Source organism: Urocampus carinirostris, chromosome 4 (assembly GCF_059441175.1).
Source record: "Urocampus carinirostris isolate Australia breed hairy pipefish chromosome 4, RoL_Ucar_1.0, whole genome shotgun sequence".
In the NCBI taxonomy this organism is placed as follows: Eukaryota; Metazoa; Chordata; class Actinopteri; order Syngnathiformes; family Syngnathidae; genus Urocampus; species Urocampus carinirostris.
This window is the reverse complement of record NC_142352.1, coordinates 46,279,645-46,305,310: the sequence shown is the minus strand read 5'-3', so window position 1 is coordinate 46,305,310 and position 25,666 is coordinate 46,279,645. Positions and strand designations below refer to the sequence as shown.

General features: G+C 39.6%; 1 protein-coding gene across 3 annotated transcripts in view; it reads left to right on the top strand.

The window, feature by feature from the left end:
* Positions 1-25,666, top strand: part of rasgrf1 (Ras protein specific guanine nucleotide releasing factor 1) — an 82,119-nt gene that overhangs the window by 10,960 nt on the left and 45,493 nt on the right. For all 3 annotated transcript variants that reach the window (XM_088334709.1, XM_088334708.1, XM_088334710.1), the window contains 12 exons: positions 196-343; positions 3,602-3,694; positions 4,224-4,477; positions 4,558-4,637; positions 7,711-7,904; positions 10,610-10,719; positions 11,078-11,196; positions 12,036-12,196; positions 13,596-13,659; positions 13,772-13,914; positions 14,613-14,695; positions 17,127-17,375. In XM_088334709.1, coding sequence (XP_088190835.1) covers positions 196-343; positions 3,602-3,694; positions 4,224-4,477; positions 4,558-4,637; positions 7,711-7,904; positions 10,610-10,719; positions 11,078-11,196; positions 12,036-12,196; positions 13,596-13,659; positions 13,772-13,914; positions 14,613-14,695; positions 17,127-17,375 — 1,698 coding nt within the window. The remainder of the gene's footprint in view (positions 1-195; positions 344-3,601; positions 3,695-4,223; positions 4,478-4,557; positions 4,638-7,710; positions 7,905-10,609; positions 10,720-11,077; positions 11,197-12,035; positions 12,197-13,595; positions 13,660-13,771; positions 13,915-14,612; positions 14,696-17,126; positions 17,376-25,666) is intronic.

Below are 25,666 nucleotides of genomic sequence, written 5' to 3'. Positions count from 1 at the left end.
ATCGATTCCATTGATTCGTTGTTGCAGCCCTTATTAAAGTTATTTTAAAGTTATTTTTGGGAAATATTTACAGTAAGCCGCTGGGATATTTGGATCGTCTCATATCTGAAAAAAAATAGGGGCAAGGCATACAGCAATAAGGTATTTTTGGGAATTATTCATTTTGTGAATGTGTCTATGTGTTTGTCACTGTAGCTACAGGAACCTTGCAACAGAGCACGAGACCCTTATGCAGAAGTATTTGCACCTACTACAAATAGTGGAGACGGAGAAAACGGTTGCCAAGCAACTTCGACAACAGATTGAAGATGGAGAAATTGAGATAGAGCGGCTAAAATCAGAGGTAACCTACTTGGCGTGGGAATCATTCGAGTGGATTTTTGCATAAAATGTCCATTTAGGGCACATAGAATGAAAGTCTTAACTCAAAACAATAAATACTGAAAGCTTCTGTAGAGCTCCAGCCTCCCGCTAAAAAATATTGCACCCTTGTCAGACCATTTTGCTCCCTTTGTCTGCTAAATTTCCCATTTTGGTAAAAATAAAATATCTATATCTAATTATTAAGATGATTTTGTTTTAGTTAAAAAAACGTATAATGGGCGAAATAATCTGTTTTTTTTCATGTTGGATCTGTTTTTTCAAAAGTATGATTTGTATTATTTTAGTAAAAAATGTTTCTGGTACATATAAATATTTAATCAAATCCAGGAAATCACAGTTCTCAGCCTCCCTGGAAAGATCTATTCAGGAGTGACAGGAAGGAGATTATGCCAGGGAGTCGAATCTCGGACTCAGGAGGAGCAGTGTGGTTTTCGTCCGGGCTGTACAACAGTGAACCGGCTCTACACTCTCTTCAGGGTACTCGAGGGTGCATGGGAGTTTGCCTATCCGGTCTACATGTGTTGTGTGGATTTGGAGAAGGCATTTGACCATGTTAATCCGGGAGCCCAGTGTGGGGTGCTCTGGGAGTATGGGGTACTGGACAGTCAGAGTTTCGTCCGCATTGCCGGCAGTAAGTCGGATTTGTTGCCAGTGGGATTTGGACTCTGCAAGGGCTGCCCTTTGTCACAGATACGGTGTGTTACTTTTTTGGACGGAATTTCTAGGCGCAAGCTTGGCGGAGAGTGGATTTGTTTTGGGGGCCTCAGCACCGCATCTCAGCTTTTTGCAGATGATGTGGCGCTGTTCGTCAGCTCTCTTAAGCAGTTCATAGCCTAGTGTGAAGTGGCGGGGATGAAGATCAGCACCTCCAAGTTCGAGACCATGGTTCTCAACTGAAAAGGGGTAGCATGCTCTTTTCGGGTCGGGATGAGTTTTTGCCGAAGTGGATTCCTTCAAGTATTTTGAGTACGGATAGGATAGAACGGGAGATCGAGAGCCGCATCGGTGTCTGCTGGAGAGACTGCTAGGCTGGCCTGGGAATGCCCCAGGATTCAGTCAGATGAGCTGGATGAAGTGGCTGGGGATAGGGAAGTCTGGGCTTTTGTTGCTGAGGCTGCTCCCCCCGCAACCCGGCCCGGATAAGTGGAAGATAATGGATAAATGGATGAATGAATAATCTAAACCTCATTTTCTGTAATTTTATTGAAAGGTTATCTTCCCTCAGCATATAATTTTTCTCATGTTGCACAGTACATCTACTGATGCACCTGAACACATCATCAGTAATGTTTACTTTGGTCACAGGATGTTGGCTGGGCTTCTTCACTGGCAAAAGCAGTTGCCGGGTTGGTGTTAATTGCTTGCCTGCAGCGGCAAATACCTTATAGCCAATAGCTTCTGCAATTGGCTTCAGCACCTGGTTGTGTCAGCAGGTGTATCTCTCAGACAGAAGAGCAGCTTCAGCGACAGACTGCTGTCACTGTCTTGTACTGAGGAGATTTTCTTCTTCCTCATGCCATGAGGCTCTTTAACTCCACCCGGCGGAGTAAAGGCCCACATTGAACCACACCCCCCACATTGCATATTACCATATTTTTATTGCAGTGTGTATTCTGTGTAGCACTATCTAGATACTCTATATAACACGCTACATTGGGTATTAACACGTCACATTGGGTATTTGTGTATTGTATTCTTTTTGCTTTATTATTATTTCGTTCTCCAGCACAGGGATGCTGCTGGGAGTGTGAATTTCCCTGCGGGGATGAATAAAGTTCTATCTATCTATCTATCTATCTATCTATCTATCTATCTATCTATCTATCTATCTATCTATCTATCTATCTATCTATCTATCTATCTATCTATCTATCTATCTATCTATCTATCTATCTATCTATCTATCTATCTATCTATCTATCTATCTATCTATCTATCTATCTATCTATCTATCTATCTATCTATCTATCTATCTATCTATCTATCTATCTATCCATCTATCTATCTATCTATCTATCTATCTATCTATCTATCTATCTATCTATCTATCTATCTATCTATCTATCTATCTATCTATCTATCTATCTATCTATTTTGGGTAGGAGCTCAGAACGTGTTCCACAGTTCCTCTTCTCAAACACAGTTGGCAGTTTGGGGTCTCCTCTTTCCCCCAAGTGAAGAGTTTGACTGGGCTAGGTAGGACGTCGTTCAGACAAGGAAGCTGATTCTGTGTGGTTCAGCCTGCCACAGATCTGTCCAGGTGACTTTAGGGTCCATGGCATGCTTTCACTTGGTCAATGCCTGCTGCTGCCTCAAACCAGTCACTCTACTTGTTCTTTCCTCCTCCAATGCAGTTCTGACTTTTTTACTTTATCTGTCCTCACTTCTTCTTCCCCTTGCACTGTGTTGAGGTGGTGTTGGGAACACCCCCGAACGTGCACTGCCGCGGGCCACACCACCCACCAAATCTTTGTGGCGTAGTTGTGCCTCTCCATCCAGTACAGCAGACTGGACACTCCAGTTCTTTACGGTCTTCACCAGAACTCCTGCCTTGGTCACCTTAGAATCCCTCGAGTCTCTGTACAGCAGCACCTATCTGGTCCGAATCACCTTGAACTCCTTCTTCAAGGACAATTACTATTCGCCGTTATTCTAGTAAAATGGTTCTAATTAATGTTTTTTTAAAATTATTATTATTAATTGAATGTTATGACTTAATTAACTTGACAAACAGTAAATCATGAAATAAACAAAATGATCTATCATGTAAGATAATTGTGCTTGTTTTATGGGATTGTGCTATTTATTTTGGAACAAAAATATGTCATCATTGTACATGTATCTTTGTACATGGTATCTTTATGAAAATGATCAAATGTAGTAATAAAAAATATGTGATGATGGGGCAAGTTTTATTTTTTGTATTTTATGTATTTATTGTGGTGTTGCAGAAAATACTGTCAGAATTATCTTGGTAAATCAAAGTGGTAAATAATTTGAAAAAACATTTTTAAGTCTATCTGGTTAACTTTAATAAAAAAAGTTCATTTTATTTATTGATATGATAAACATATTTTTAGCACACTCTGCAAGTATCGAACTGTATTAAATTGCATATTAAAAATTCAAAAACCTTCGGGTAAAATGCAATAATGTACACAAAAGGATGACAACATTTGCTCGGTGATAATTATTGTACGTGTATGTTGAATGTTAGATTGCTTCACTGCTGAAGGACAATGAGAAAATCCAGTCCAATCCGGAAGAACCTCCAAGTGATGACATCTCCGAGATCCAGAAGATAAAAAAGGTGGGAATAAATGATGCAGGCGGTTAAACTCATTGAGCGGGTCTAGCCAAAATAAGGCTATGGGGGCCCGTCAGTCGTTTGAATCTGGCCCACCAAATAAAAATGGCAAAAATATAATGCTAACCTTGATCAGAAACTATATAATTTACCATTATTAAACATTTTTGAAAAAGCACCAGGGAACCACCAGGCTCCCCAATTGTGCCGCATGCGCCTCCAGAGCTGCTTTTTTACCAACCCACATATAGGTATTGGATTCAAGACTATGTATCTGCATGTATAACAAAATACATCCAGCAATCAGCTATGTTTCCCCCTTGCTCGGACTTTTCCCCCAAAATGTCTTAGAGGATTGAAATAAACTGGACAATTTCTCACTGTTCAGCCAACTACTAGAGAAGACAGTCCACTCGATAGCTCCTTTGAAATGCGCATGTCGACCAAAAATGTGTCTTTTTGAGTTATCCGGTTAACCAAACACCATTTCCTAATAGGACACAGACTAAGCAAAATAACTCATATCTGACAGGTCCAGAGTTTCCTGCGAGGTTGGATTTGCCGGCGAAAGTGGAAAACAATCATCCAGGACTACATCCGCTCCCCCCACGCTGAGAGCATGAGGAAGAGGAACCAGGTCGTGTTCAGTATGCTGGAGGCCGAGGCCGAGTACGTCCAACAGCTTTATATCCTGGTTAACAACTTCCTGCGGCCGCTGCGCATGGCCGCCAGCTCCAAGAAGCCGCCCATCACCCACGACGATGTCAGCAGCATCTTCCTAAATAGGTGTGGGAAAGGTTCCTCCATCAATCCATCAATCGATCTCCAGTTTGAAAACGATTAGTGACACGTTTGTGTTTTGTCAGCGAGACCATCATGTTCCTCCACCAGATCTTCTACCAGGGGTTGAAGGCCAGGATAGCAAGCTGGCCCACACTGGTGCTGGGTAAGAGAGACAATCCGGCTGTTATATTTACCATATGCTCAGACTATAAGTCACATTTACATACCCTAAATTAGCCAGATATTTGAAAGTCAGGGTTTCTATGGGTTCCATAAATCCTTAAAAAACGCTTGCATTTTAATGTTGTTTCAAGGTTGGAGAAGTGCTTGAATTTTGGGTAAATTACTTGTAAATGCTTGAAATTGTTGCTATGTTTACCAACATGTCTGCTTAGAAATGGTGCTCGTAATTAACGGCAGCTGGCATTAGTTTGTGAAGTATTTTCCTATGAAGGCTCATCGCCCTTTACAGATTGCCCCCAAGAGGACACGGGCATGCTACACCTAAACAGGGCACTATGATATGTGTATTAGTGCACAGTGGTACATCGTATTGGTAAATACTTGCAACTGAAACCTGCAACTGAAATTGTAAATGGTCAGAGCGCCAACACGAGACAAATGGTACAGATAACATATTAAAGGGTGTTAAACTTTATCTCTTAATCATAATATTTTTACTCATGGTACCAGAACAGTACATCAAGGCACTGTATGTATGAAAAATTAATGACAAGATACTCTTTATGGGGGTGCGCCTTATTATCCGGTGCACCTCATAGTGCATGAAATACGGTACATTATGAAAAAACTGCTGGTAGAATCCTCACCCATTAATTCAGGGTCCCACTCCTTGTGTTATACAGTCGCTCTTGAATAAAGCTGAGATAAAACATTAATGATGTGCAAGCCATCTGGCCTGGCACTTTTTGTTTGGTAAATCTGTCTGGAGTTATTGGAATCCACAAATTGTAAGAAACTTCCATTGCGCTTTTTCGGCTACCCGCTGACAAGTGTCCAATCTGCCTCTTTCGCTGCAGCCAAATTTTTGACAAGAGACTTTAATCAAGTTCTCTCGACTGGAGATAAGTGTGCAAGAGTCAGCCAAGTTGGAACTGGCAGCTTGGCTAGCTAACTCTTGAGGCACTCAAGCAGAAGGGCTTGAAGGGTTTATCTGTCTGTGACACTTGAATTCCTGGGTCATCTAGTCCTCCTACTCTTTGTTCTTCCTCTTCCTCCTCCATCTCTTTCTTCTCTAAAGTCCTCGAAAATGTTTGAATTTTAATGTTGTTTTTTCAAGGATTGAAAGTTGTCATGAGGTGTCAGACAAATCCAAACGCAGAAGAAAAGGTGATGTGGTTTAACCTCACTAGGGGGACGTTTATTTAAAAAGCCACAACAAAGACTGTACCGGAGGGAAGGGAGTGCGAGACCAGTATAGCAGAGGAAAAAAAGCTGCCATCTTTTGGGGAAAGGGGAACTGCAGGCCTCAGCCATTACAAATGTGCTTGAATTAGGGGTGAAGTGCTTGTAAATGCTTGAAATTGTAGCCATGTTTCACAACAAGTCTACATAGAAAATGACACAGACACTACTCTACGGTGGCTTTGCTTTGTCATTGCATTTATTCCCTTGTGATTAACTGCAGGCAGCATTAGTTGATATAGCATTGTCCTATAATGTGTCATTGGCCCCTATGGTTCGTGCCCAAGGGGATAGGTTCGTTCTACACCTAAACAGAGCGCTACAAAATGTGTTGGGATTACATATAAATTATGGGCATTCACTATGGGCCATGTAAAAATTTGAGACAGAAGTGGCAAATTGTTATGGAAAGAACATTCTTTAACTGAAAATGTAAGCTGAATATTACTGTCATTTTTACCCCAACACCTAAACGGAGTGAGATATCTCGCAAAAACAAAAAATATTCACGATTCACTTAAGATCTAAAAATAATATGGCTCGATAAATGTACACAGAAGACAAAAAATTAAATATGTAAATTGATGATGTATCTGTGCCTGCAAAATATATGATTCATACTGGTGTTCCTTCTTTTATTGGTACCGCTGAAATTGGAAAATTGGCTTTGAAAGTCCTTAATAAGTGCTCCAATTTGGACACGAAAACATATATTTGAAACTTTTCTTCTTCTTTTCTTATTTGTAATTTTTCTTTCTTTTTCTTTCGGCCCATGGGAAATAATTGGCCCCTGATCCATTCTTTACTGGCTTGCGGTGTTTGTAAAAAAAATAATAATAAGTGGCCCGCCAGTAATGTTGATAGCGGTATGAAATAAATTTGTTCAAAACAAACCAACATTCCACAAGATGATGGCCCTTTGGCCACCTCTGCCCTTGGGTTTCTGTGAGAAGTTTAGCCCACCCAGTTTCCAACATAGTGACTTTAAATAAAAAAGGAAAGTGGAGCGTCAGGGCCTCTGCTTCCAGGACAAGTGGAAATTTGAGTATTATGTTTCCTAAATCTAAAACAACTTAATCTGCTTAATTAGCCAAGAGTTTGTGGCTGTTTTCAAAGAATATAATAACAAGAGGCACTGCCAAACGAAACATGCCGGCTACAAAACGGTAACTAGACCCGAACGCTGTGAAAAGGTGAAACAACTGAAGGTGTTTTAACGGCACAGCAGCGCTTTTTCACAAGACCTTGCATCTCAAATGAAAATGCTACAAAGTTGACATTACGAGGTTGCGATGCTGATCGCCAAACAGAGCAAACCTTTCCCGGAGGATGAATTTATTAAAGAACGTTCAAAGAATGGCAGGCTGAATAGTCGGCCCTCACACATTTTCAGCTTACCAGATCTGGCTTACATTCTGAAAAGTTTGGATACCCCTGCACTACACTCATACTTCAACCTGCTAACGTCAGGGAGCAGATACAGAACAATAAGACTTAGGAGGGCCTGATCCCCTCTGACATCAGTCTGCCCTCATTGTACCACGGTCATGAATGTTTGCCATTCCGCTGTTTTTTTTTTGTTTTTTTTTTTGTGGGTGAAACATAATGTCTGTTGTATCCCCCCAGTATATTAGTGGAAGTGAATTTCCTTAAGGGGATCAATGAATCACCGTAAATCTAAATCTAAAATGTTTATCCTGCTTTCAGACCAAGTTTTATTACAATGCGTGAAACCTAATCCAGTGTTTTGAACATCAAAACCTCATAATATTTCACAGTAAAAACAATGATGCGTTTGTCCCTCCTGATAGCGGACCTCTTTGACATTTTGCTGCCGATGTTAAACATCTACCAAGAGTTTGTGCGGAACCACCAATACAGCCTACAGATCTTGGCCCACTGCAAACAGAATCGGGACTTTGACAAGCTGCTAAAGCAGTATGAGACCAAACCTGACTGCGAGGAAAGAACCCTGGAGACCTTTCTCACGTATCCCATGTTTCAGGTATGCATGACAGAACAAGCATCCATAAAGGTACTGCAGTCATGATTTTTATTTGCCTGCAAAAAAAATCACACATGAGTAGCTACTGCTTTAGAGGTGTGCAGATTATGTTTTGAAGTGCGAGCATAAATCTGACTGTTTGCTACCCGAAAGGGATTTTAGTGTAAAAAAATTGAAGTGGTAATTATGACTCTTGCGGGATTGTGGCATCCACATTATATCACTTTTATCATCATCACATTTATCATACACAGTTATGGCCCATAATGTATTGTATTGGTCTGGTCGTTTATGCCAGCTTCTGGTTCTTAGAGCCTGTTAATGAGTTTCAACTTTCTGCAAGGTGACAACTGTTGCTAAACAACAGCTGTGGCATTTAACAGGAAGCTTTTTTGTGATCAAATCTATGAGACATTATAGATCATTATAGATGCAGTTTAAATGTAAATGAAACCTGGCCAAAAAATACTGAAAGGGATACCCAAATCTTAAAACTTACAAAATGTGAGAAAATGGAACATGTGTTTTTGCATAATATCTATGGAAATCTTATTGGTAGATATTTTCAGGACAATGTATTTCAAAGACAATCAGTCTCGTCTTTTGACTTCCTGAGCTGTGACATCATGTGAAGAACACCAGCACCTTAGCCAGTCACCATAGTGATTCACATGAAATTATTTGAAAAGATTTAGAGTGTTTTAAGTTAAGTTTCGTTATTAATGTGGACAATGCCTATGTGTCGCAGGCAGGTACAGCAATGGTACAACAACTGGCAAAACTGGCAAAAATAACACACAGAGTTTACGAGGGCTAAACCAGCCGAGACAAGGCAGGCTATCCGGCTGCTGAAAAGGGTCTGATAGGCGAAAAAACAGGAGGCTGGCTGACCAAAAGCATGCATTAAACAGCCAGGATAACCCCGAACCGACAACAAAACACTACCATGGCAACATACACGAACCCGGTCAGGAAAAAAATATGAGCACAGCAGGCTAGCGAACTAGCTGACTACTAGTGGGGCTAACCTAGACCAAACAAAACTGGAGGGCCTTGAGAGCTTACCGGGGACAATATTATATTACTTGCAAGACACGTGGTAAAAAACCCGAAATGAAAAGTCAAAATCACTTACCTAACAGGAGGCAAAGCAAAAATAAGAACGCGCGCTGTACAGGATGGCAGGTAAACTTGCCTCAAACAACTTTTGATCATCAAAGCGCGCAACTCAGACAAAACAGTCGGAAGTCCCCCAGTGACACGGTTTGCAAAGTCCCAAATTCTCCAAGCAGAAATGGGCGCTATACAATCACTGTACTACAATCGCCGTCTGTTTTTCACGGGACCCGCCATTGTTAAGTATTTGTTGTCATCCGGTGATTTCACGGCTCTAGGGGATATGAGGTCAATCGGTCAACTTTAAGACTGAATTTCTAAAATCCCCCCGGCACTTGCAATATTTTGCAACACATCTGCTTGATTGTGGGGAGGAACACTATACGTTTTGTGCCGGAGTACAGGAAATTGATTCAGGACAATGGAGCGACGCTAACCACCTGCACCTGAACACCACCAAGACCGGGAAGATGGTGGTGGACTTCAGGAGAACTAGAACTCACCCAGTTCCTGTAACTATCAAAGGAGAATGTGTAGAATTTGTCCAAACCCACAAATACCTGAATGTGCACCTGGACAATAAACTGGACTGGAGTGCCAACACAGAAGCTCTATGCAGAAAAGGTCAAAGCCGACTTTACTTCCTCAGAAGGCTGCCGTCCTTCAACATCTGCAAAAAGCTCCTGCAAATGTTCTATGAGACTGTTGTGGCAAGCGCCCTCTTCTATGCGGCAGCGTGTTGGGGAGGCAGCGCTAAGAAGAAGGATGCCTCTCGTCTTAATATAACTGGTAAGGATAGCGGGCTCTGTTTTGGGCACAGAGCTGGACAGCCTGACAACTGTAGCTGAGAGACGGGCACTGAAAAAGCTGCGGTCAATCATGGACAATTCATCACATCCACTACACAGCATCATCTCCAAACGGAAGAGCAGCTTTAGCGACAGACTGCTGTCACAGTCTTGTTCCGAGCAGCTTTAGCGACAGACTGCTGTCACAGTCTTGTTCCACGGACAAACTGAGGAGATCCTTTCTTCCTCATGCCTTGAGGCTCTTTACTCCACCCGGGGGAGTACAAGCCCACATTAAACCCCACCCCAACATTTGCACATTACCCTATTTTTATTACAGTGTGTATTTTATGTAGCACTATTTAAATACTCTATATCAACACATTATAGTGGGTTTTTATGTATTCTATTTCTTTTACTTTATTATTATTTTATTTTCAACACAAGGATACTACTGGAAGTGTGAATTTCCCTACGAGGATGAATAAAGTATCTATCTATCTATCTATCTATCTATCTATCTATCTATCTATCTATCTATCTATCTATCTATCTATCTATCTATCTATCTATCTATCTATCTATCTATCTATCTATCTATCTATCTATCTATCTATCTATCTATCTATCTATCTATCTATCTATCTATCTATCTATCTATCTATCTATCTATCTATCTATCTATCTATCTATCTATCTACTTGAAAACTATTATAATCGGTTTAAGTACGGAGAGCACTTATAGAGTATCTTCTTGTATCTTCTAGAAGTTTTTAATGAGTTTGTATTTCTATTTGCCAGATCCCTCGTTATATCCTGACTCTCCATGAATTACTGGCTCACACTCCTCATGAGCATGTGGAGAGAAATAGCTTGGATTATGCCAAGTCCAAACTCGAGGAACTATCACGGTACGTCTTGTGAATCAATCAAACACAGACATCTACCATCAAGTTAAGTCAAGTCATTTTTATTTGTATAGCCCTTAGTCACAAATAGTCTCAAAGGGCAATCAAGAATGAGATATAAGAAGCTGTGTGTCAATACCAAATTTTTAAACGGATGATTATTTTTCTTAGAATGTTCCAAACTCCTCCATTTTTAACAATTTCAATGAACCAAGGATTGCATTACATTAAAGCTCTAACGTTTGTAAAACCAGACAAGTTATCTAATTTTCATCATAAATCAAATTATAATATAAGATGTTGCCAATGTGAATCTGAGAACTTTTCTACGAAGCCTGTTTACTGTTTATTTTATTCTCAGGATAATGCACGATGAAGTAAGTGAGACTGAAAACATTCGAAAAAATCTAGCTATTGAGCGGATGATTGTGGAGGGGTGTGAAGTATTGCTAGACACCAGTCAGACCTTTGTCAGACAAGGTAGGTTTGCTTTATCTCCATTTGATAGCATTATCTATTCAGAAATCCAACTAGAACAATATTTATTTTCTTAGGTGGTTACATAGATACCAATATTTACATGTTTTCCTTAGTTCAACTCAGTACATACTTGACTTTCAAAATTATCTTTGACATATGCTAAGAGTTATCACAAATTAAAAAATTGTGGTGTCTGCAATTATAATAACCAAATTATGTTGGTAAATATTTTTCATGAATAGCATCTTTATCTTACTTAAATTTAAAAGGTAAACAGGGTAAAGGTAGAAAAGATACCTACATACCTACTAAACTACCAACTTATTAACCTACCTACCTTCCTAATAACATACCTACCTACCTACCTACCTTCCTACCTAACTACCTGCCTACCTACCTACCTACCTACCTACCTACCTACCTACCTACCTACCTACCGACTTCCTTGTAACCTACCTACCTACTTTGGCCCCTACCAATCTACCTGCCTACCGACCTCGAAACCTAGTAACCTAGTAACTTACCTACTGTACCTGCTTAGAAACCTACCTATTGTTCATGTAATAAAATTTATAAAAATGAGAAAAAAATTTATTAACAAAAATATTAATTTCCAATACAGTTAAAAATAAGAGAATATCTATTTTTTATTTTTCATATTATTTTTATTTGTTTCAATTATGTAGTTCAATTTTCAATTTTTTAGTTTATTAAAATAGCTTTTATACACCCACCAATGTTTCTTTGCTCAGCGTAATAAAAAAATAAAATAAAAAAAAATCTTGATCTGTATTGATATTATTGTTGTGTATGTTCCTGGTAACAATGGCCATCCACAGGTTCTTTGATACAGGTGCCCATGAGCGAAAAGGGCAAAATCACCAGAGGTCGAATGGGTTCTTTGTCCCTGAAGAAGGAAGGCGAGAGACAGTGCTTCCTCTTTTCCAAACATCTCATCATCTGCACTCGAAGCTCAGGGGGAAAACTGCACGTCATCAAGGTAGAGACATCACATAGAGCAGTGCTTCACACACTTCTATAGTATATGAATAACCTATATTTTATGTTGACAATATATGTGTATTATCTGTTATTGCAACAACCATTGCATCCTGGTCATCCTGAATGGGGGATTACCTCATGTGTGGTCCCTTCTCAAGGTTTTTTCATTTTTGTCATGTTTAGGTTTTTGAGTTTTTCCTTACCCTCATGTAGGTTTTAGATCAGGGGATGGTGTAATAATAGTCTGTAATAAAAGTCTGTGGTTTGCAATAATCTGTGCAGCCCTTTGAGACTCTTTGTGATTAAGGGCTATACAAATAAAGATGACTTGTCTTGCTTCTCAATTATTTTCTGTCGCGCCCCCTACGGATAAGAAGTCCTCTCGCAGGCCCCAAATCAACCCATGGTCCACATTTGTTGGAGGAGACCAGTTCGTCACACTCGATCATAAGTCTTTCCTGAGGTCCAAAAAGTGGAAACCGAGTGGAGTCGTTGCTCTGATTAGAACACATCCATGGTATATTGGAAAAGCGGCAGGCATTGGTCGGTTGTGCAACAATCTTTCTGGAAACCGGCCTGCCATTGGCTGAGGATGACAGCCAGTTGGCTATTATTCTTTCCATGCCTTCCCAAGTGTAAAAGTAAGGGAGATGTGTCTGAGGCTTCTGACTTAATTAAGGTCTTTTGCCTTTTTTAAATACGGAATAAAAAAAGCTGTTTTCTAGGATTGTGGGCACCTAACAGAGATGATTTATATGACTAAATGTCCGCTGTCAACAGTTTTAACATAACAAGCAATCCGGTCCTTCCTCTTCTCCACCTTTGTGGCTGCAATGAACAGCCACGGTAGAGGAGAGGAGACATTTGTTTCTCATTACCCCGTCTCTCTTCACCGGTCTCTTCATCCGGGTTGAATATTTTTTTCTTGGGGTTATCTGCTCCCCTTTGTGTCTCCACTACCTAATGCTCATACACTGTGTTTTATGCAATAAGGAGGCGAAATGTAAACAAACCACTGCTAATAAGAGTGCAATAGCTCCCTAGTGTAGTGTTGTTGCAATTGCTGGTGATTCTTTGGAAAAAGAAAAACTTCCCCGAGATCAGAGGCGCCCGCCTCCCCTTTTTGAGAACCACTGACAGGGAGGAACATGATGTTAAATAAAACAAGGAAAAACACCTATTCATACTCACAATTATAGACCACATACACCTTATGCTAAGGTTAGTCTAGGAAAATGTCACAATCATAATCATTTTCCTTCTTACAATAAAATGGTATGTTAAGATTTTAGATTTTACATCGGTATTCAATCCTCTCAAATTAATCCTCTAATCACAAATATGGGAGGTTTGCAAGTTCCCTATCTGATTGAAATAATATGCATCCTGTTTTGCAGAACGGTGTCGTATCCCTCATTGACTGCACACTAATGGAGGATCCAGAGGGCACTGATGATGAGTGTATGTTAAAAATAGACTACACTAGCGACCAGGCTGATATAGCTGGTTACAAGGGAAATAATAACGTGCATGAAACGATGTTCAAACAGCTTATCGCTTTTATACACTGCAGCCAAAGTGGAGCGCAGTGGCCAGGACACAGAGCACCTGGACTTTAAAGTTATAGTGGAGCCTAAAGATAGCCAGCCATACACTGTCATCCTGGTGGCTTCGTCACGGCAAGAGAAGTCAGCGTGGACGAGCGACATCAGCCAGGTAACCACAAATTAATCAATCAATCAATCAATCAATCAATCAATCAATCAATCAATCAATCAGCCTACCTACCTACCTCCTTACCTAGTAACCTACTGAGTAACCTACCTACGAGGTAGCTACCTATCTACCCAGTAACGTACCTAATAACCTGCCTACCTACCTAGTAACCTACCTACATACCTACCCACGTAGTTACCTACTTCCCTACCAAGTAACCTACCGACCTACTTGCTGACCTACCTACTTAGTAATCTACCTACCTGACTACCTACGTACCTACCTACCTAGTAACCTGCCTACATATATCTCTACCTACAAAGTAACCTATCTAGTAACCTACCTGCCTAGTGCCTACCTAGTAACCTACCTACATTGTACCTACCTAGTAATCTGCCTACCTACCTAGCTAGTAACATACCCACTGACCTACCTACCTACCTACAAATCTAGTAACCGAGTAACTTACGTATTTAACTAGTAACCAACTTACCTGCTTAATGACTGTCCAACCTACCTACTGTACCTGCCTACCTTGATCTATATAGCAATCTCTATATCAATCTCTATCTCTCTTTTATAGTCAGGTTTGAACTGCCGAACAAAACAAAATCACTAAGTTACTTTGTCTTACTACTAAAGGAGTGACAATTGCATGCATTCTCATATCTGCTCTGTTCTGTCGATTTATTTCGTAGTGTATCGACAACATCCGCTGCAACGGGCTGATGATGAACGCTTTCGAGGAAAACAGTAAAGTCTCTGTGCCGCAGATGATTAAGTGAGAGTCATGCCACATGATTTCCATGCAAAACCACAGATAAGCTGAAGCATTACAGACATCACAGAAATATTTATGGCACAGTCAGTGCAAAAGAAAGTGGTTTTAAAAAGTACAGATTTGAGAACTGCAAAAAAAGGTTATTGTTTAATGGCAGATTATTTTGCTGACATTCTGTCTTACTGAGCACCCCAAGTGCTTATAAATTTTAATTCGTTAGAAAAAAAAATAGAAAGCATGGTTGTCTGCCATCTTGCTGCAGTAGGTATCCCCAAAAAACAAAAACATTATGAAAGGCTGAGCAAAACAGTCACAGTCAGGTTTAAAGTTAAGTAGACACTAAAAATAAAGAGAGGAGACATGAATAGATTTTAAACTTGCAAGGTGGGCAGGGGAGAGCCCAAACCTCAGATGGGATATTCCAAACTGTTCTATAGGCCCATCTTTTTAAAAATATCCTATGTACAGAAGCATCCTACAAAGTGTGAGAATCAAAGAACAGCAACATGATTGGCCGATAGTGACAACGGTATAAACAGTTCATAACTTTCAAAACAATGAATGACCATTACACAATAATTGTCAAAATAATGGAGTGGCATCCTATGTAATCTCCTTTGCAGGTGTTCAATATTGAAAACAGAATTAACTTATCAGTCACTAAGTTTTTGAGATCATATTTTCATATCTGGCAAGGCCCCAGGGGTAGATGAGATCTGCCCTGAGTTTTTTAAGGTTATGAATGCTGTGGGCACGTCATGGTTGACACACCTTTGCAACACCGCGTGGACATCGGTGCCAGTACCTCTTTTTAAGAAGGGTGATTTTTTTCCAGAGGGAGTTGGACTCCGCCAAGGACGCCCTTTTTCACTGATTTTGTTCATAACTTTTATGGACAGAATTTCTTTGCACAGTCGTGAAGCAGAATTGGCCTCAGCAATGCATCTCTGCTTTTTGCAAATAATGTGTGCTGTTAGATTCCTCGAGCTGTGATCTTCAGCTCTTCCTGGAGCAATTCGCAGCCAAGTGTGAAGTGGCTAGGATGAAGATCTCCAACTCCAAGTCCGAGACAATAGTTCTCAGGTGGAATAGGGTTGCATGCCTGTTCCAGGTTGGGTATGAAATACCGCCCCAAGTGAAAGAGTTGTAGTACCTCGGGGTCTTATATAAGAGTGATGGTAGGATGAAATGGGAAATTAACAGACAGACGATGGCGAGTCTGCCATCCGGAGAACCCTGTACCGGTCCGTCATGGTGGAGAAGGAGTTGAGTCAAAAGGCAAAGCTCTCGATTTACTGGTCGATATACATCCCTATCCTCATGTTTTTGCGGGACGGGAAATCAAACGAGCATTCTTTACCTCACTGTGGCCATGATGAAAGCGTCCTCCACACCCATTTCTCATCACCCAGGAATCTTCTCTAAAACCTTCTGAGGATTCCTTTGGATGCATAGCACGATACATAAGCGTTAAATTCTCACAATGCCTTGTTCACTCTCCTTACAGCATTATCTAAAATTGAGTGTTGAATCGAGTGGAACTGAAGTCACCTATATATACAGTATATATATATATATATATATATATATATATATATATATATATATATATATATATATATATATATATATATATATATATATATATTGGCCCTGCAATTGGCTGGCAACCAGTTCAGGGTGTCCCCTGCCCACTGCCCGGGGATGGCTGGGATGGGCTCCAGCACCCCCGCGACCCTACTGAGGATAAGCGGTGCAGATAATGGATGGATGGATATATATATACATATATATATATATACATATATACATATATATATATATATATATATATATACATATATACATATAAACATATATATATATATATATATATATATATATATATATATATATATATATATATATATATATATATATATATATATATATATATATATATATATATATATATATATATATATATATACATTTGGGGCGGCAGTAGCTCAGGAGGTAGAGCGATCGTTTAGGATTAAGGGATCCCAGTTCGAATCCCGGCTTGTCCAAGTTACATGTCGAAGTATCCTTGGGTAAGACATTGAACCCCCAATTACCCCCAATAAGCAGGTGAGCGCCTTACACGGCTGCACAGATCACGGCCGCTATTGGGAAATGTGAAGCACAATTTAAAAGCGCTTTGGGAAGTCATTGACTTGAAAAGCGCTATATAAATGCAGATCATTTCATTAATCAAAACTGAAATCTGATTTTGTCAAATTACAAAATAAATGTATCGCACAGTATATTTGAATGATTGTCAAAGGATTATATACCCAATTACAAGTTGGTATCAAATTCACAGAAATCTCAAATCACATTATTGTCCACAAAAAGTTCAGTTTTCCCTGTAATACGTTCAGTGAACTACCTATTCTGTCCGATCCTGTAGATCGGACACCAGCTTGTACTGCGATGATGTGGACATCCGCTTCAGCAAGATGATGAACTCCTGCAAAGTCCTGCAAATCCGTTACGCCAGCGTGGAGCGCTTGTTGGAGAGGCTGACTGACCTGCGCTTCCTCTCCATCGACTTCCTCAACACTTTCCTTCACTCCTACCGCGTATTTACCAGTGCAGACATTGTGCTGGACAAACTCATCACCATCTACAAAAAGCCCATCAGTGCCATTCCTGCACGGTGAGTCGTCCATTGTTTTTCCTGTTTGTTTAATAATAATTGTATTTTGGTTTAGTGCAGGGGTCAGCAACCTTTTTTGTGTGGAGTGCCACTTTCAAATTTCCTTGTAAATCAGTGTACACACCAAGATTAATGACTCGCGTTAATTTTTTTAATATCCAACAGAGCTGTCATTTTACACCAGTCCAAATATACAACATGGATAGACATTTTGATCGTATAACTCAGTGTTTTTCAACCCTTTTTGAACCAAGGTACACTTTTATTTATAAAAGGGTTCTGCGGCACACCGTCCGTCCAAAATGTTTGAAAATGAAGTCATGTCAAATATTTCACTGTACTACCTCATAAGCAGATAATTAGTATGTAAATAAGAAAATAATACTTGAAATAAAAAAGAATGATTTGCTTTATGTTTTTATTTTTTACAGTGCAATCTAAAAGCGATTTGTTAAAGAAATTAGGTTATTAAATATACTGTGCTACCTCAAGAGCAGATAATTAGTACATAAAAAGTATATAAAAATCTACTGCCACCTACTGATATGGATGACTATTACAGTTCCTCGTCTGAAGAGTGCAAAAATACTGAATAATGGCCTGATTTTCTAGTAAGATAAAATTGGGCAAATTCCAGCGTCACACTAGACAAGGTCTCACGGCACACTATTGTGCCCCGGCACACTGGTTAAAAAACACGGGTATAACTGGCCAATTTATCTTCCACTATTCTTGTTCATCAATCAACTAAAAAATATATGTGAAAAACAAGTGGAAAGGCCTGTAACCAATGTTCCCTCTAATTTTCCACGGGTCTGAGCGTTCACACAAAGTCAGTGAGCAACACTTGAAACAACAGTGAGCAACAGCAATCCCAAGTGTGGCAACTAAATCATTATCAAACATGTCCAAAACTTGATATGACGTTACACTTTGCTGAGTTTCCGGCAATGCAAAAAATGTTTTCACTTTTGAATGAATTGACTCATGTTTGATTGCTAAGGTTGCAGGGCCTACAAACGTCATTTGTTTTTACAACAATTCTTTCACAAGATTTCCATTTTTTTTTCCTGGTATCTTTTGTCGCATAGTACTAACAGTTTTGGGCGCTTATTGAGTCGGTTGCACGATACACAACTGTATTTAATCACATTTTTAGTGGAAGTACAATGTTGGCAAAAAGATTGACATGGTATAATTGGAAATTTTTTGAATGCAACACAAACTTTTTCTTCTTTTTCCCTGTATTTGTTTCTATTTTTTTGAAATTCCTTTAAAAAAATCTCATTGTGTTTATTTTTTCCTAGCTGTTACTTTTTTCTCTTTGTTCTCTATTTACTTTTTTCCTTTGTTTCTTTCTTTTCTTTTTTTTTGTTTTTTTTCTAAATTTTTCCTTCTTTTTTTCCCCTTCATTTTGATTCTTTTTTTTCTGAGCTTTTCACTACTTTTTCATTTTGGTATTTTTTTCTTTTGTGTTCTATTTCCCCCCCTTCCTTTCAGTCATTTTGTGCACAATTTTACATAATATTTGGTCGTGTAGGGATTAAAGAAGCAAAAACAACCTGACGAGCCGTTGGGGACCCAAAAGAGACGGTTCTTTTTAGTGAGCCGAGCCGAAGAAGCCGGTTCTACTGACTTTACTCAAATTCGTTCTACTTTGACTTCCAAATACTGCATTTAGAACACAACGTCAGGGGAACCCTTGTATTTTTACCTTAATGCACTGTAACTTTGACTTAATTCGCTTCTTAATTAGCAATTTCGAGCCCTAATTTTTGTGAGCTGGCTAGATTGTCTTGTGCGCTGAGAATGTGCGGGCAGTGCACCATTGCGCACGCACGCAGCTTAGAGGGAACATTACCTGTAACCATCCATTACTTCAACTTTTTGCCACAAGAATTAACCAGAATCAACCATTCTTCATCAACAATGAACAACAATCAAAAAACAAGTGATATGGATAGCTACTATACCATTCATCAATGATATTTTGTTGCAGAAAATAGCAGAACTTGAAATAACAGCAGCAAAGCAGAAGGCAGGCGCGCGCGCACACACACACGGGCGCGTACCTGGACACAGCGCGTTTTAATGTCTCCGCCTTAAATTCATGTTCATGTTTCGTCTCGTAATAACATTTAACACTTGATGCGCGAGGTACGACGCTCTCGGGGCATAATGCACAAAACAGCACGGTCATTTTTTGCACAAAGCCCCAGTCATCTGTCCACGCTGGCTGGAAAGAACGCGATGTTTTTGCTCGAGGAGCCGTCATGATTCGTTCATTTATCACGCGCGTGTGTTTCGTTGGCGCAGTGCAGACACGCACTCACACACGAAACTGAAAAGGAGGGGCGCGACCGTAAACCCGCCGCACAACTGAAAATATCTAAATTTCAGGTAAAAATGCGCATTTTAAAAGTATAATCATTGTTATTCTGCCGTGCGCTCGAGTGCCACCAGTGGCACGCGTGTCATACGTTGCCGACCCCTGGTTTAGTGTAAGTGGTGAGGCACAGTCAGATTTACAAATAAATGAACCTACTGTATCTTGGGGAATATAAGTCGCTCCAGAGCATAAGTCACACCAGCAATAAATACATAATTAAAAAGGAAAAAACATACATAAGTTGCAGCGGAGTGTAAGAACCGGAGGAGCTCAGAGCAAGAACTGTCAAGTGCCGAGGTGAAAAACTCTTTTTGGACAATCAGCTTTTACTGTAAAAGGCTCCAAAGCCTGGAACTGTTTACACACTGAACCAAAGGACAAGTCACACTGGGTCAGTTTTAAACATGAAGAGACTTTTTGATCAGAGGTCAGATATGTGACCACCTGTAGTCTCTGCAATTGTGCTGTTTTATAATATTGTGTCTGTATGTTTTTTTTGTAAAAGCCTTTTGGGGACAGACATTGAGAATTAGCATTGGCTAAAATGTTATAGTGTGTGACATGAGTTTAGGGCAGCACGGCGGCGCAGTGGTTAGCGCGTGTGCGGCACAGTTCTGAGGTCATGTGATCAAACTTCCTGTGTGGAGTTTGCATGTTCTCCCCGTGCTTGCGTGGGTTTCCTCTGGGCACTCCGGTTTCCTCCCACACTCCAAAAACATGCATTTCAGGTTAATTGGCCGGTTTAAATTGTCCCTGAGTGTGAATGAGAGAGCGAATGGTTGTCTCTCTGTGTGTACCCTGCGATTGGCTGGCAACCAGTTCAGGGTGTCTCCTGCCCACTGCCCGAAGATAGCTTGCATGGGCTCCAGCACCCCCGCAAACCCTACTCAGGATAAGCGGTGCAGATAATGGATAGATGGACTGACATGAGTTTATGGACCCTACTTGTCCCTTTTTAAATAAACAAATCTTAAAACTTAAGTCGCAATTCGGGGGAAATGTATTTGATAAAACCCAGCAAATAAAAAAATGCATGCCATCTGAAAAGGCAATTTAAAATAAAAGAGAGCAACAGGCTGCATAAGTTCCTGATTGACATGCCTGGTAATTTCAGTAACTGTTACGAGGTGTTGGACAGACCTAAACGTGGGATACCAGGGATGTGAACTAACCGCACTGGGGGGACATTTTTTTTTCAATAGCAACAACACAAGACTACCGATAAGCGAAGGTGTGGGACTGGGGTAGCAGAGGAGGAGAAACTTTAAGAAGACGCTTGAAGTGGCAGGTCTTGGGACGAGGTGGGCAAACTTTGCAAGGGGATCTAGGGGTGGAGAGAATCTTGAAAAGGAGACTTGAGTGTCTCTTTAAGAAAAAGGCTGGAGTAGCAGGTCTTGGACTGGAGAAACTGGGCTATGGAGGGAATCAAAGAAGGAGGTTGTGGTAGGTGAAGCTTGTCTCTTTTTGTGAGTGAAAATCTGAAATAATATTTGTCGGCACAACAGGGAAAGGTTCAAATGATCAACACAGGGCTAGAGCGCCCTCTTGTGGTTTAGTGTAAAACTAACATGTGAGTTAATACACTTGGTAACAATGTGTCAATAATTTCACAAATAACTACCTGGCAAAACTATGTAAAAAAACCGTGGCTTATATACGGTACATCTTATGCAGTGAGAAAAACATACTGCTTGGCTTGACTTGCTTTTTGCTTACTAGTCATTAATTCTATGATTTTGATTGTCAAATCAGAATCATTGATCTCACTATCGCCCTCTGCCATTAGGCAGGAGAATTGCGGCCCTCATTTTGTATCCGCAGAAAATCAGTCCCGTAAGTTCCAGGCCACAAGGTTCTGCTGAATGATGTCTTAAAACACATAGAAAGGCTTTCCCAATTACAAAGAATTAAAATATTTTGCCAAATATGGCTCTTTCGGCCAAACAGGTCCCTGACCCCTGATCTACAGTCGTCTTGTTTGTAGTGTAACGCCACTACAGGAATAATGTATTCCCTCTAAAGTGCTATTTAGGGTCCTGGAAATATAAATCTGATGCAATATTGTTATTATTATTAGCAGTAGTAGTATAATCATTGTTATTATTATCACCATTATCATATTACGTAAAAAAACACAGGTGACAAGCTCACGCTCTATTGAAGCCCACCCACCTTTCTCTCCACCCTCCTTCCTCCCTCACTTTTCTCCCCCTTCCCAGAAATTTGACCATCCCTTTCTCTCTGCTCTGCTGTCGCCATGACAACGCTTGACTTTGCTGCAGGACCCCACCCTCTCCTTACCCCCTTCCTCTTTCAGCCCCTCCCTCATCTGCAGCAGTATTAAATGTCGATTGTGTTTTGTACTTTCTCTCTCTCTCTCTCTCTTTCTCTCTCTCTCTCTCTCCCTCTTGCTCTCTCTTTCCCCCTGTCTTTCTCACTCTGTCCCTGTCTTTCTTTTACTTTCTCTGCCTCTCTTTTGCTCTTTTTTCCCCTTCTCTCTCTCAAGCTCTCTCTTTTTCTTACTCTCTGTTCTTTATTTGTTTCTTTGATTTTTTTCTCTCTTTCTTAACTGTCTTTCTCCCCCTTTCTCTATATTTGCCTCTCTTTTTCTGTCTTTTTACCTCTTACATTCTCTCTATCTCCCTCTCCTTCTGTCGTTTGGTATTTATATCTCTCTGTGTGTCTCTCTCTCTCCTTAAATCTCTCTTTCACTCGCTCTCTTTCCTCTATGTTCTCTTTTTCTTTTTTTATCTGTCGTTTTTTTCTCTTTCTTTGTCTCTCATTCTTACAATTTATCACTTGTTTTCCCTCTCTTTCTCTAGCTTAGTCTCAGTTTTTCTCACTTCTTATCCCTTTCTTTCTTTTTAATTTAGTAGTCCGGCCCCCATCTTTTTCTACTATGTGGCCCCCAAGCTCAAATGAGTTTGACACCCCTGTGTCAGTGGTACAAAAAAAACCGTAATTTATTTAATAGAAAATAATATTGAGTTTAATAAAAAATATATAAACTATCACATATACTTTGCATTTTTAAATATTCTTAGGTGGAGGAACTTGTATTTATTCAGCAAAAGATGAGGATCACTGTTCCCTCTAAGCTGTGCGCGTGCGCAATTGCGCACTGCCCGCACATTCTCAGCGCACAAGAAAATCTATCCAGCATAATGTTCCCTCTAAGCTGCGTGTGTGCGCAATTGCGCACTACCCAGAGCTTTTCTATGAACAAGAAAATCTAGCCAGCTCACAAAAATCAGGGCTCGAAATTGCATTGTCAAAGTTACAGTGCATGAAGGTAAAAACACACGAGTTCCCCTGACGTTGTGTTTTAAATGCGGTATTTTGTAGTCAAAGTTGAAGTAGAACGAAGTTGAGTAAAGTCAGGAGTTTTTCGAGAACCAGCTTCTTCGGCTCGGTTCACTAAAAAGAACCGGCTCTTTCAGGTCCTAAAAGGCTCTTCAGGTTGTTTTTACTTCTTTAATCCCAACATGACCAAATATTATGTAAAATTATGCACAAAATGACTTAAAGGAATGGGGGAATAGAACAAAAAAGAAAAAAATACCAAAATGAAAAAGTAGTGAAAAGCTCAGAAAAAAAAGAATCAAAATGAAGGGGAAAAAAAGAAGGAAAAATTTAGAAAAAAAACAAAAAAAAAGAAAAGAAAGAAACAAAGGAAAAAAGTAAATAGAGAACAAAGAGAAAAAAGTAACAGCTAGGAAAAAATAAACACAATGAGATTTTTTTAAAGGAATTTCAAAAAAATAGAAACAAATACAGGGAAAAAGAAGAAAAAGTTTGTGTTGCATTCAAATATTTCCAATTATACTAAGTCAATCTTGTTGCCAGCATTGTACTTCCACAAAAAATGTGATTAAATACAGTTGTGTATTGTACTACTAATGACTTAGTGGCCACACTTGGGATTGCTGTGCACACTGTTGATTCAAGCGTTGCTCGCCGGCTTTGTGTGAACGCTAAGACCCGTGGAAAATTAGAGGGAACATTGATGAGGATCACCATGGAGCAGACATTTTTTCAGCTATTTTGTTGCTAAGTGTACCCCTTATAGGAACACAAACCTGAGTTTTTCTTTTCTTTTTTTGCCTTCTTTATTATCGTTTTTCTATTGTTTTTCCTTTTTGGTCTTTAGTTTTCCATTCATCATCTTTCTTTGACCTCACTTTTTTTGTCTTTTGTCTCTTTTATCTTTTCTTTCAATTTTTTCTTTCTTTCTTCCGTTTTCTTTTCCTTTTCTTTTTTTTTCATTTTCAGTCACAGGGTAATCGAACTTTTTTTTTCCGCCATTACAACGGCGTACTGTTACTGATGATGAACGTACGTTTTTGTGCAGGCTTTTATGTAGGTTTTTGTATGTGTATCTGTACAATTTTATGCATGTGTATGTATGGTTTTGTGCGTTCTTACGTACGTTTTCCTGTGTGTTTAGTAAATTTTTTGTGTTTCCGTATGTTTGCATACATTTTTGCGCGTGTTTACGTACGTTTTTGTGAGTGTTAGTGCACGTTATTGCGCATGTTGAGTACGTTTTTTTGGTGTCTGTTTACGTATGTTTTTGTGCATGTTTATGTATATGCTGACTTTTATTTGAATATATTGTTAACTGTTTATATTTGTTGCACTTCAAATGTAGGATAAATCTGTTGCTGGCAGGGTGCAATAAATACTACAAGGTTCTGTCTGTTCTCCTCTACTCTCCCGTCTCGAATTCTACTCAGTTACTTTTGCAAGAAGTAGTGAGTAACTATAAGCCGTGTTGGGCACGTTACTTCAACAAAGTAATAAATTATATTTACTTGCTACTTCTTCCAAAAAGTAACTGAGTTAATGAATAACTCTATAGTTAAAGTAGCTATTTACCAGGAACTGTACGGTAACTATTTATGTAACTTGAAAAATAAGCTGTTGTATGTCAAATAATTTGACATTTTCTGAACAAATACTTGTAGGGTTAGAAATTCCGACTATTTTAAGAGAACTGGCTTTTCGGCTCAGCTCTTTCGGGTCCCAAAGAGCTCTTCAGGTTGTTTTTAATGCTTTATTCCCTACATGACCAATTATAATGTGACATTATGCTCAGAGTGACATAAAAATGAGGACAAAGAAAGAAAAAAAGGACAAAAATGGACAAAATAATTGAAAAATAGAAATACAAAAGGAAAAAGAGAGATGACAGAAGAGAAAAAAAATAAACTTTACATTTTTACATGCAGACATTGACAATGAAAACCACAGAAAATATACTTAAGATATTTATATATTTGCAAAAAAAGATGCAATACAAAAACAATTTTAAAGTTTTTTTGCTCAACAAATTTAAAGTCAACACAGGATCCCCCCTCGAAGGGACACGAGTCAGTTACATAAGTAAATAATATTTTCGTAATTGCTATATCACTATATGGTAGTGGCTATATTGAATGCAGACATGGTCTGAAAAGGCGTGACGTAAACGATTCTGGTGAGTAGCAGAAAATACTGAAAAAAAGTAGCGCCATTATGTAACAGAGTTATTAATAACGATGTTTTCTCCCACCACCGAGTATAACTAATAAAATTCCTAAAGTAACGTGCCCAACACTGATCATAACCTTTCAATGATTCCTTGGGATGATAAAAGCGTCCCTACAGCAGAATTGAGTGTGTAGGAATTGGTAGGGGGTATGTGACTGCCTCCAGCTTACTTCTCCCATCTTGCTTGGCTCTCCTGTGTGTCGGCGGGCCTCCTTCCAGGCTGGTTGCTGTTGGCAGCGCCTGTGCCTTGCCACGCTGTCACTTGATGGGCTATTTATAGGCCTTCAGAGGGGGAGGCTCTATGCCAAAGGGGAATGCAGTTTTAAACAATGCTGCTCCCAGAAAATGGAAAAGGTGGCTCCAACTCATA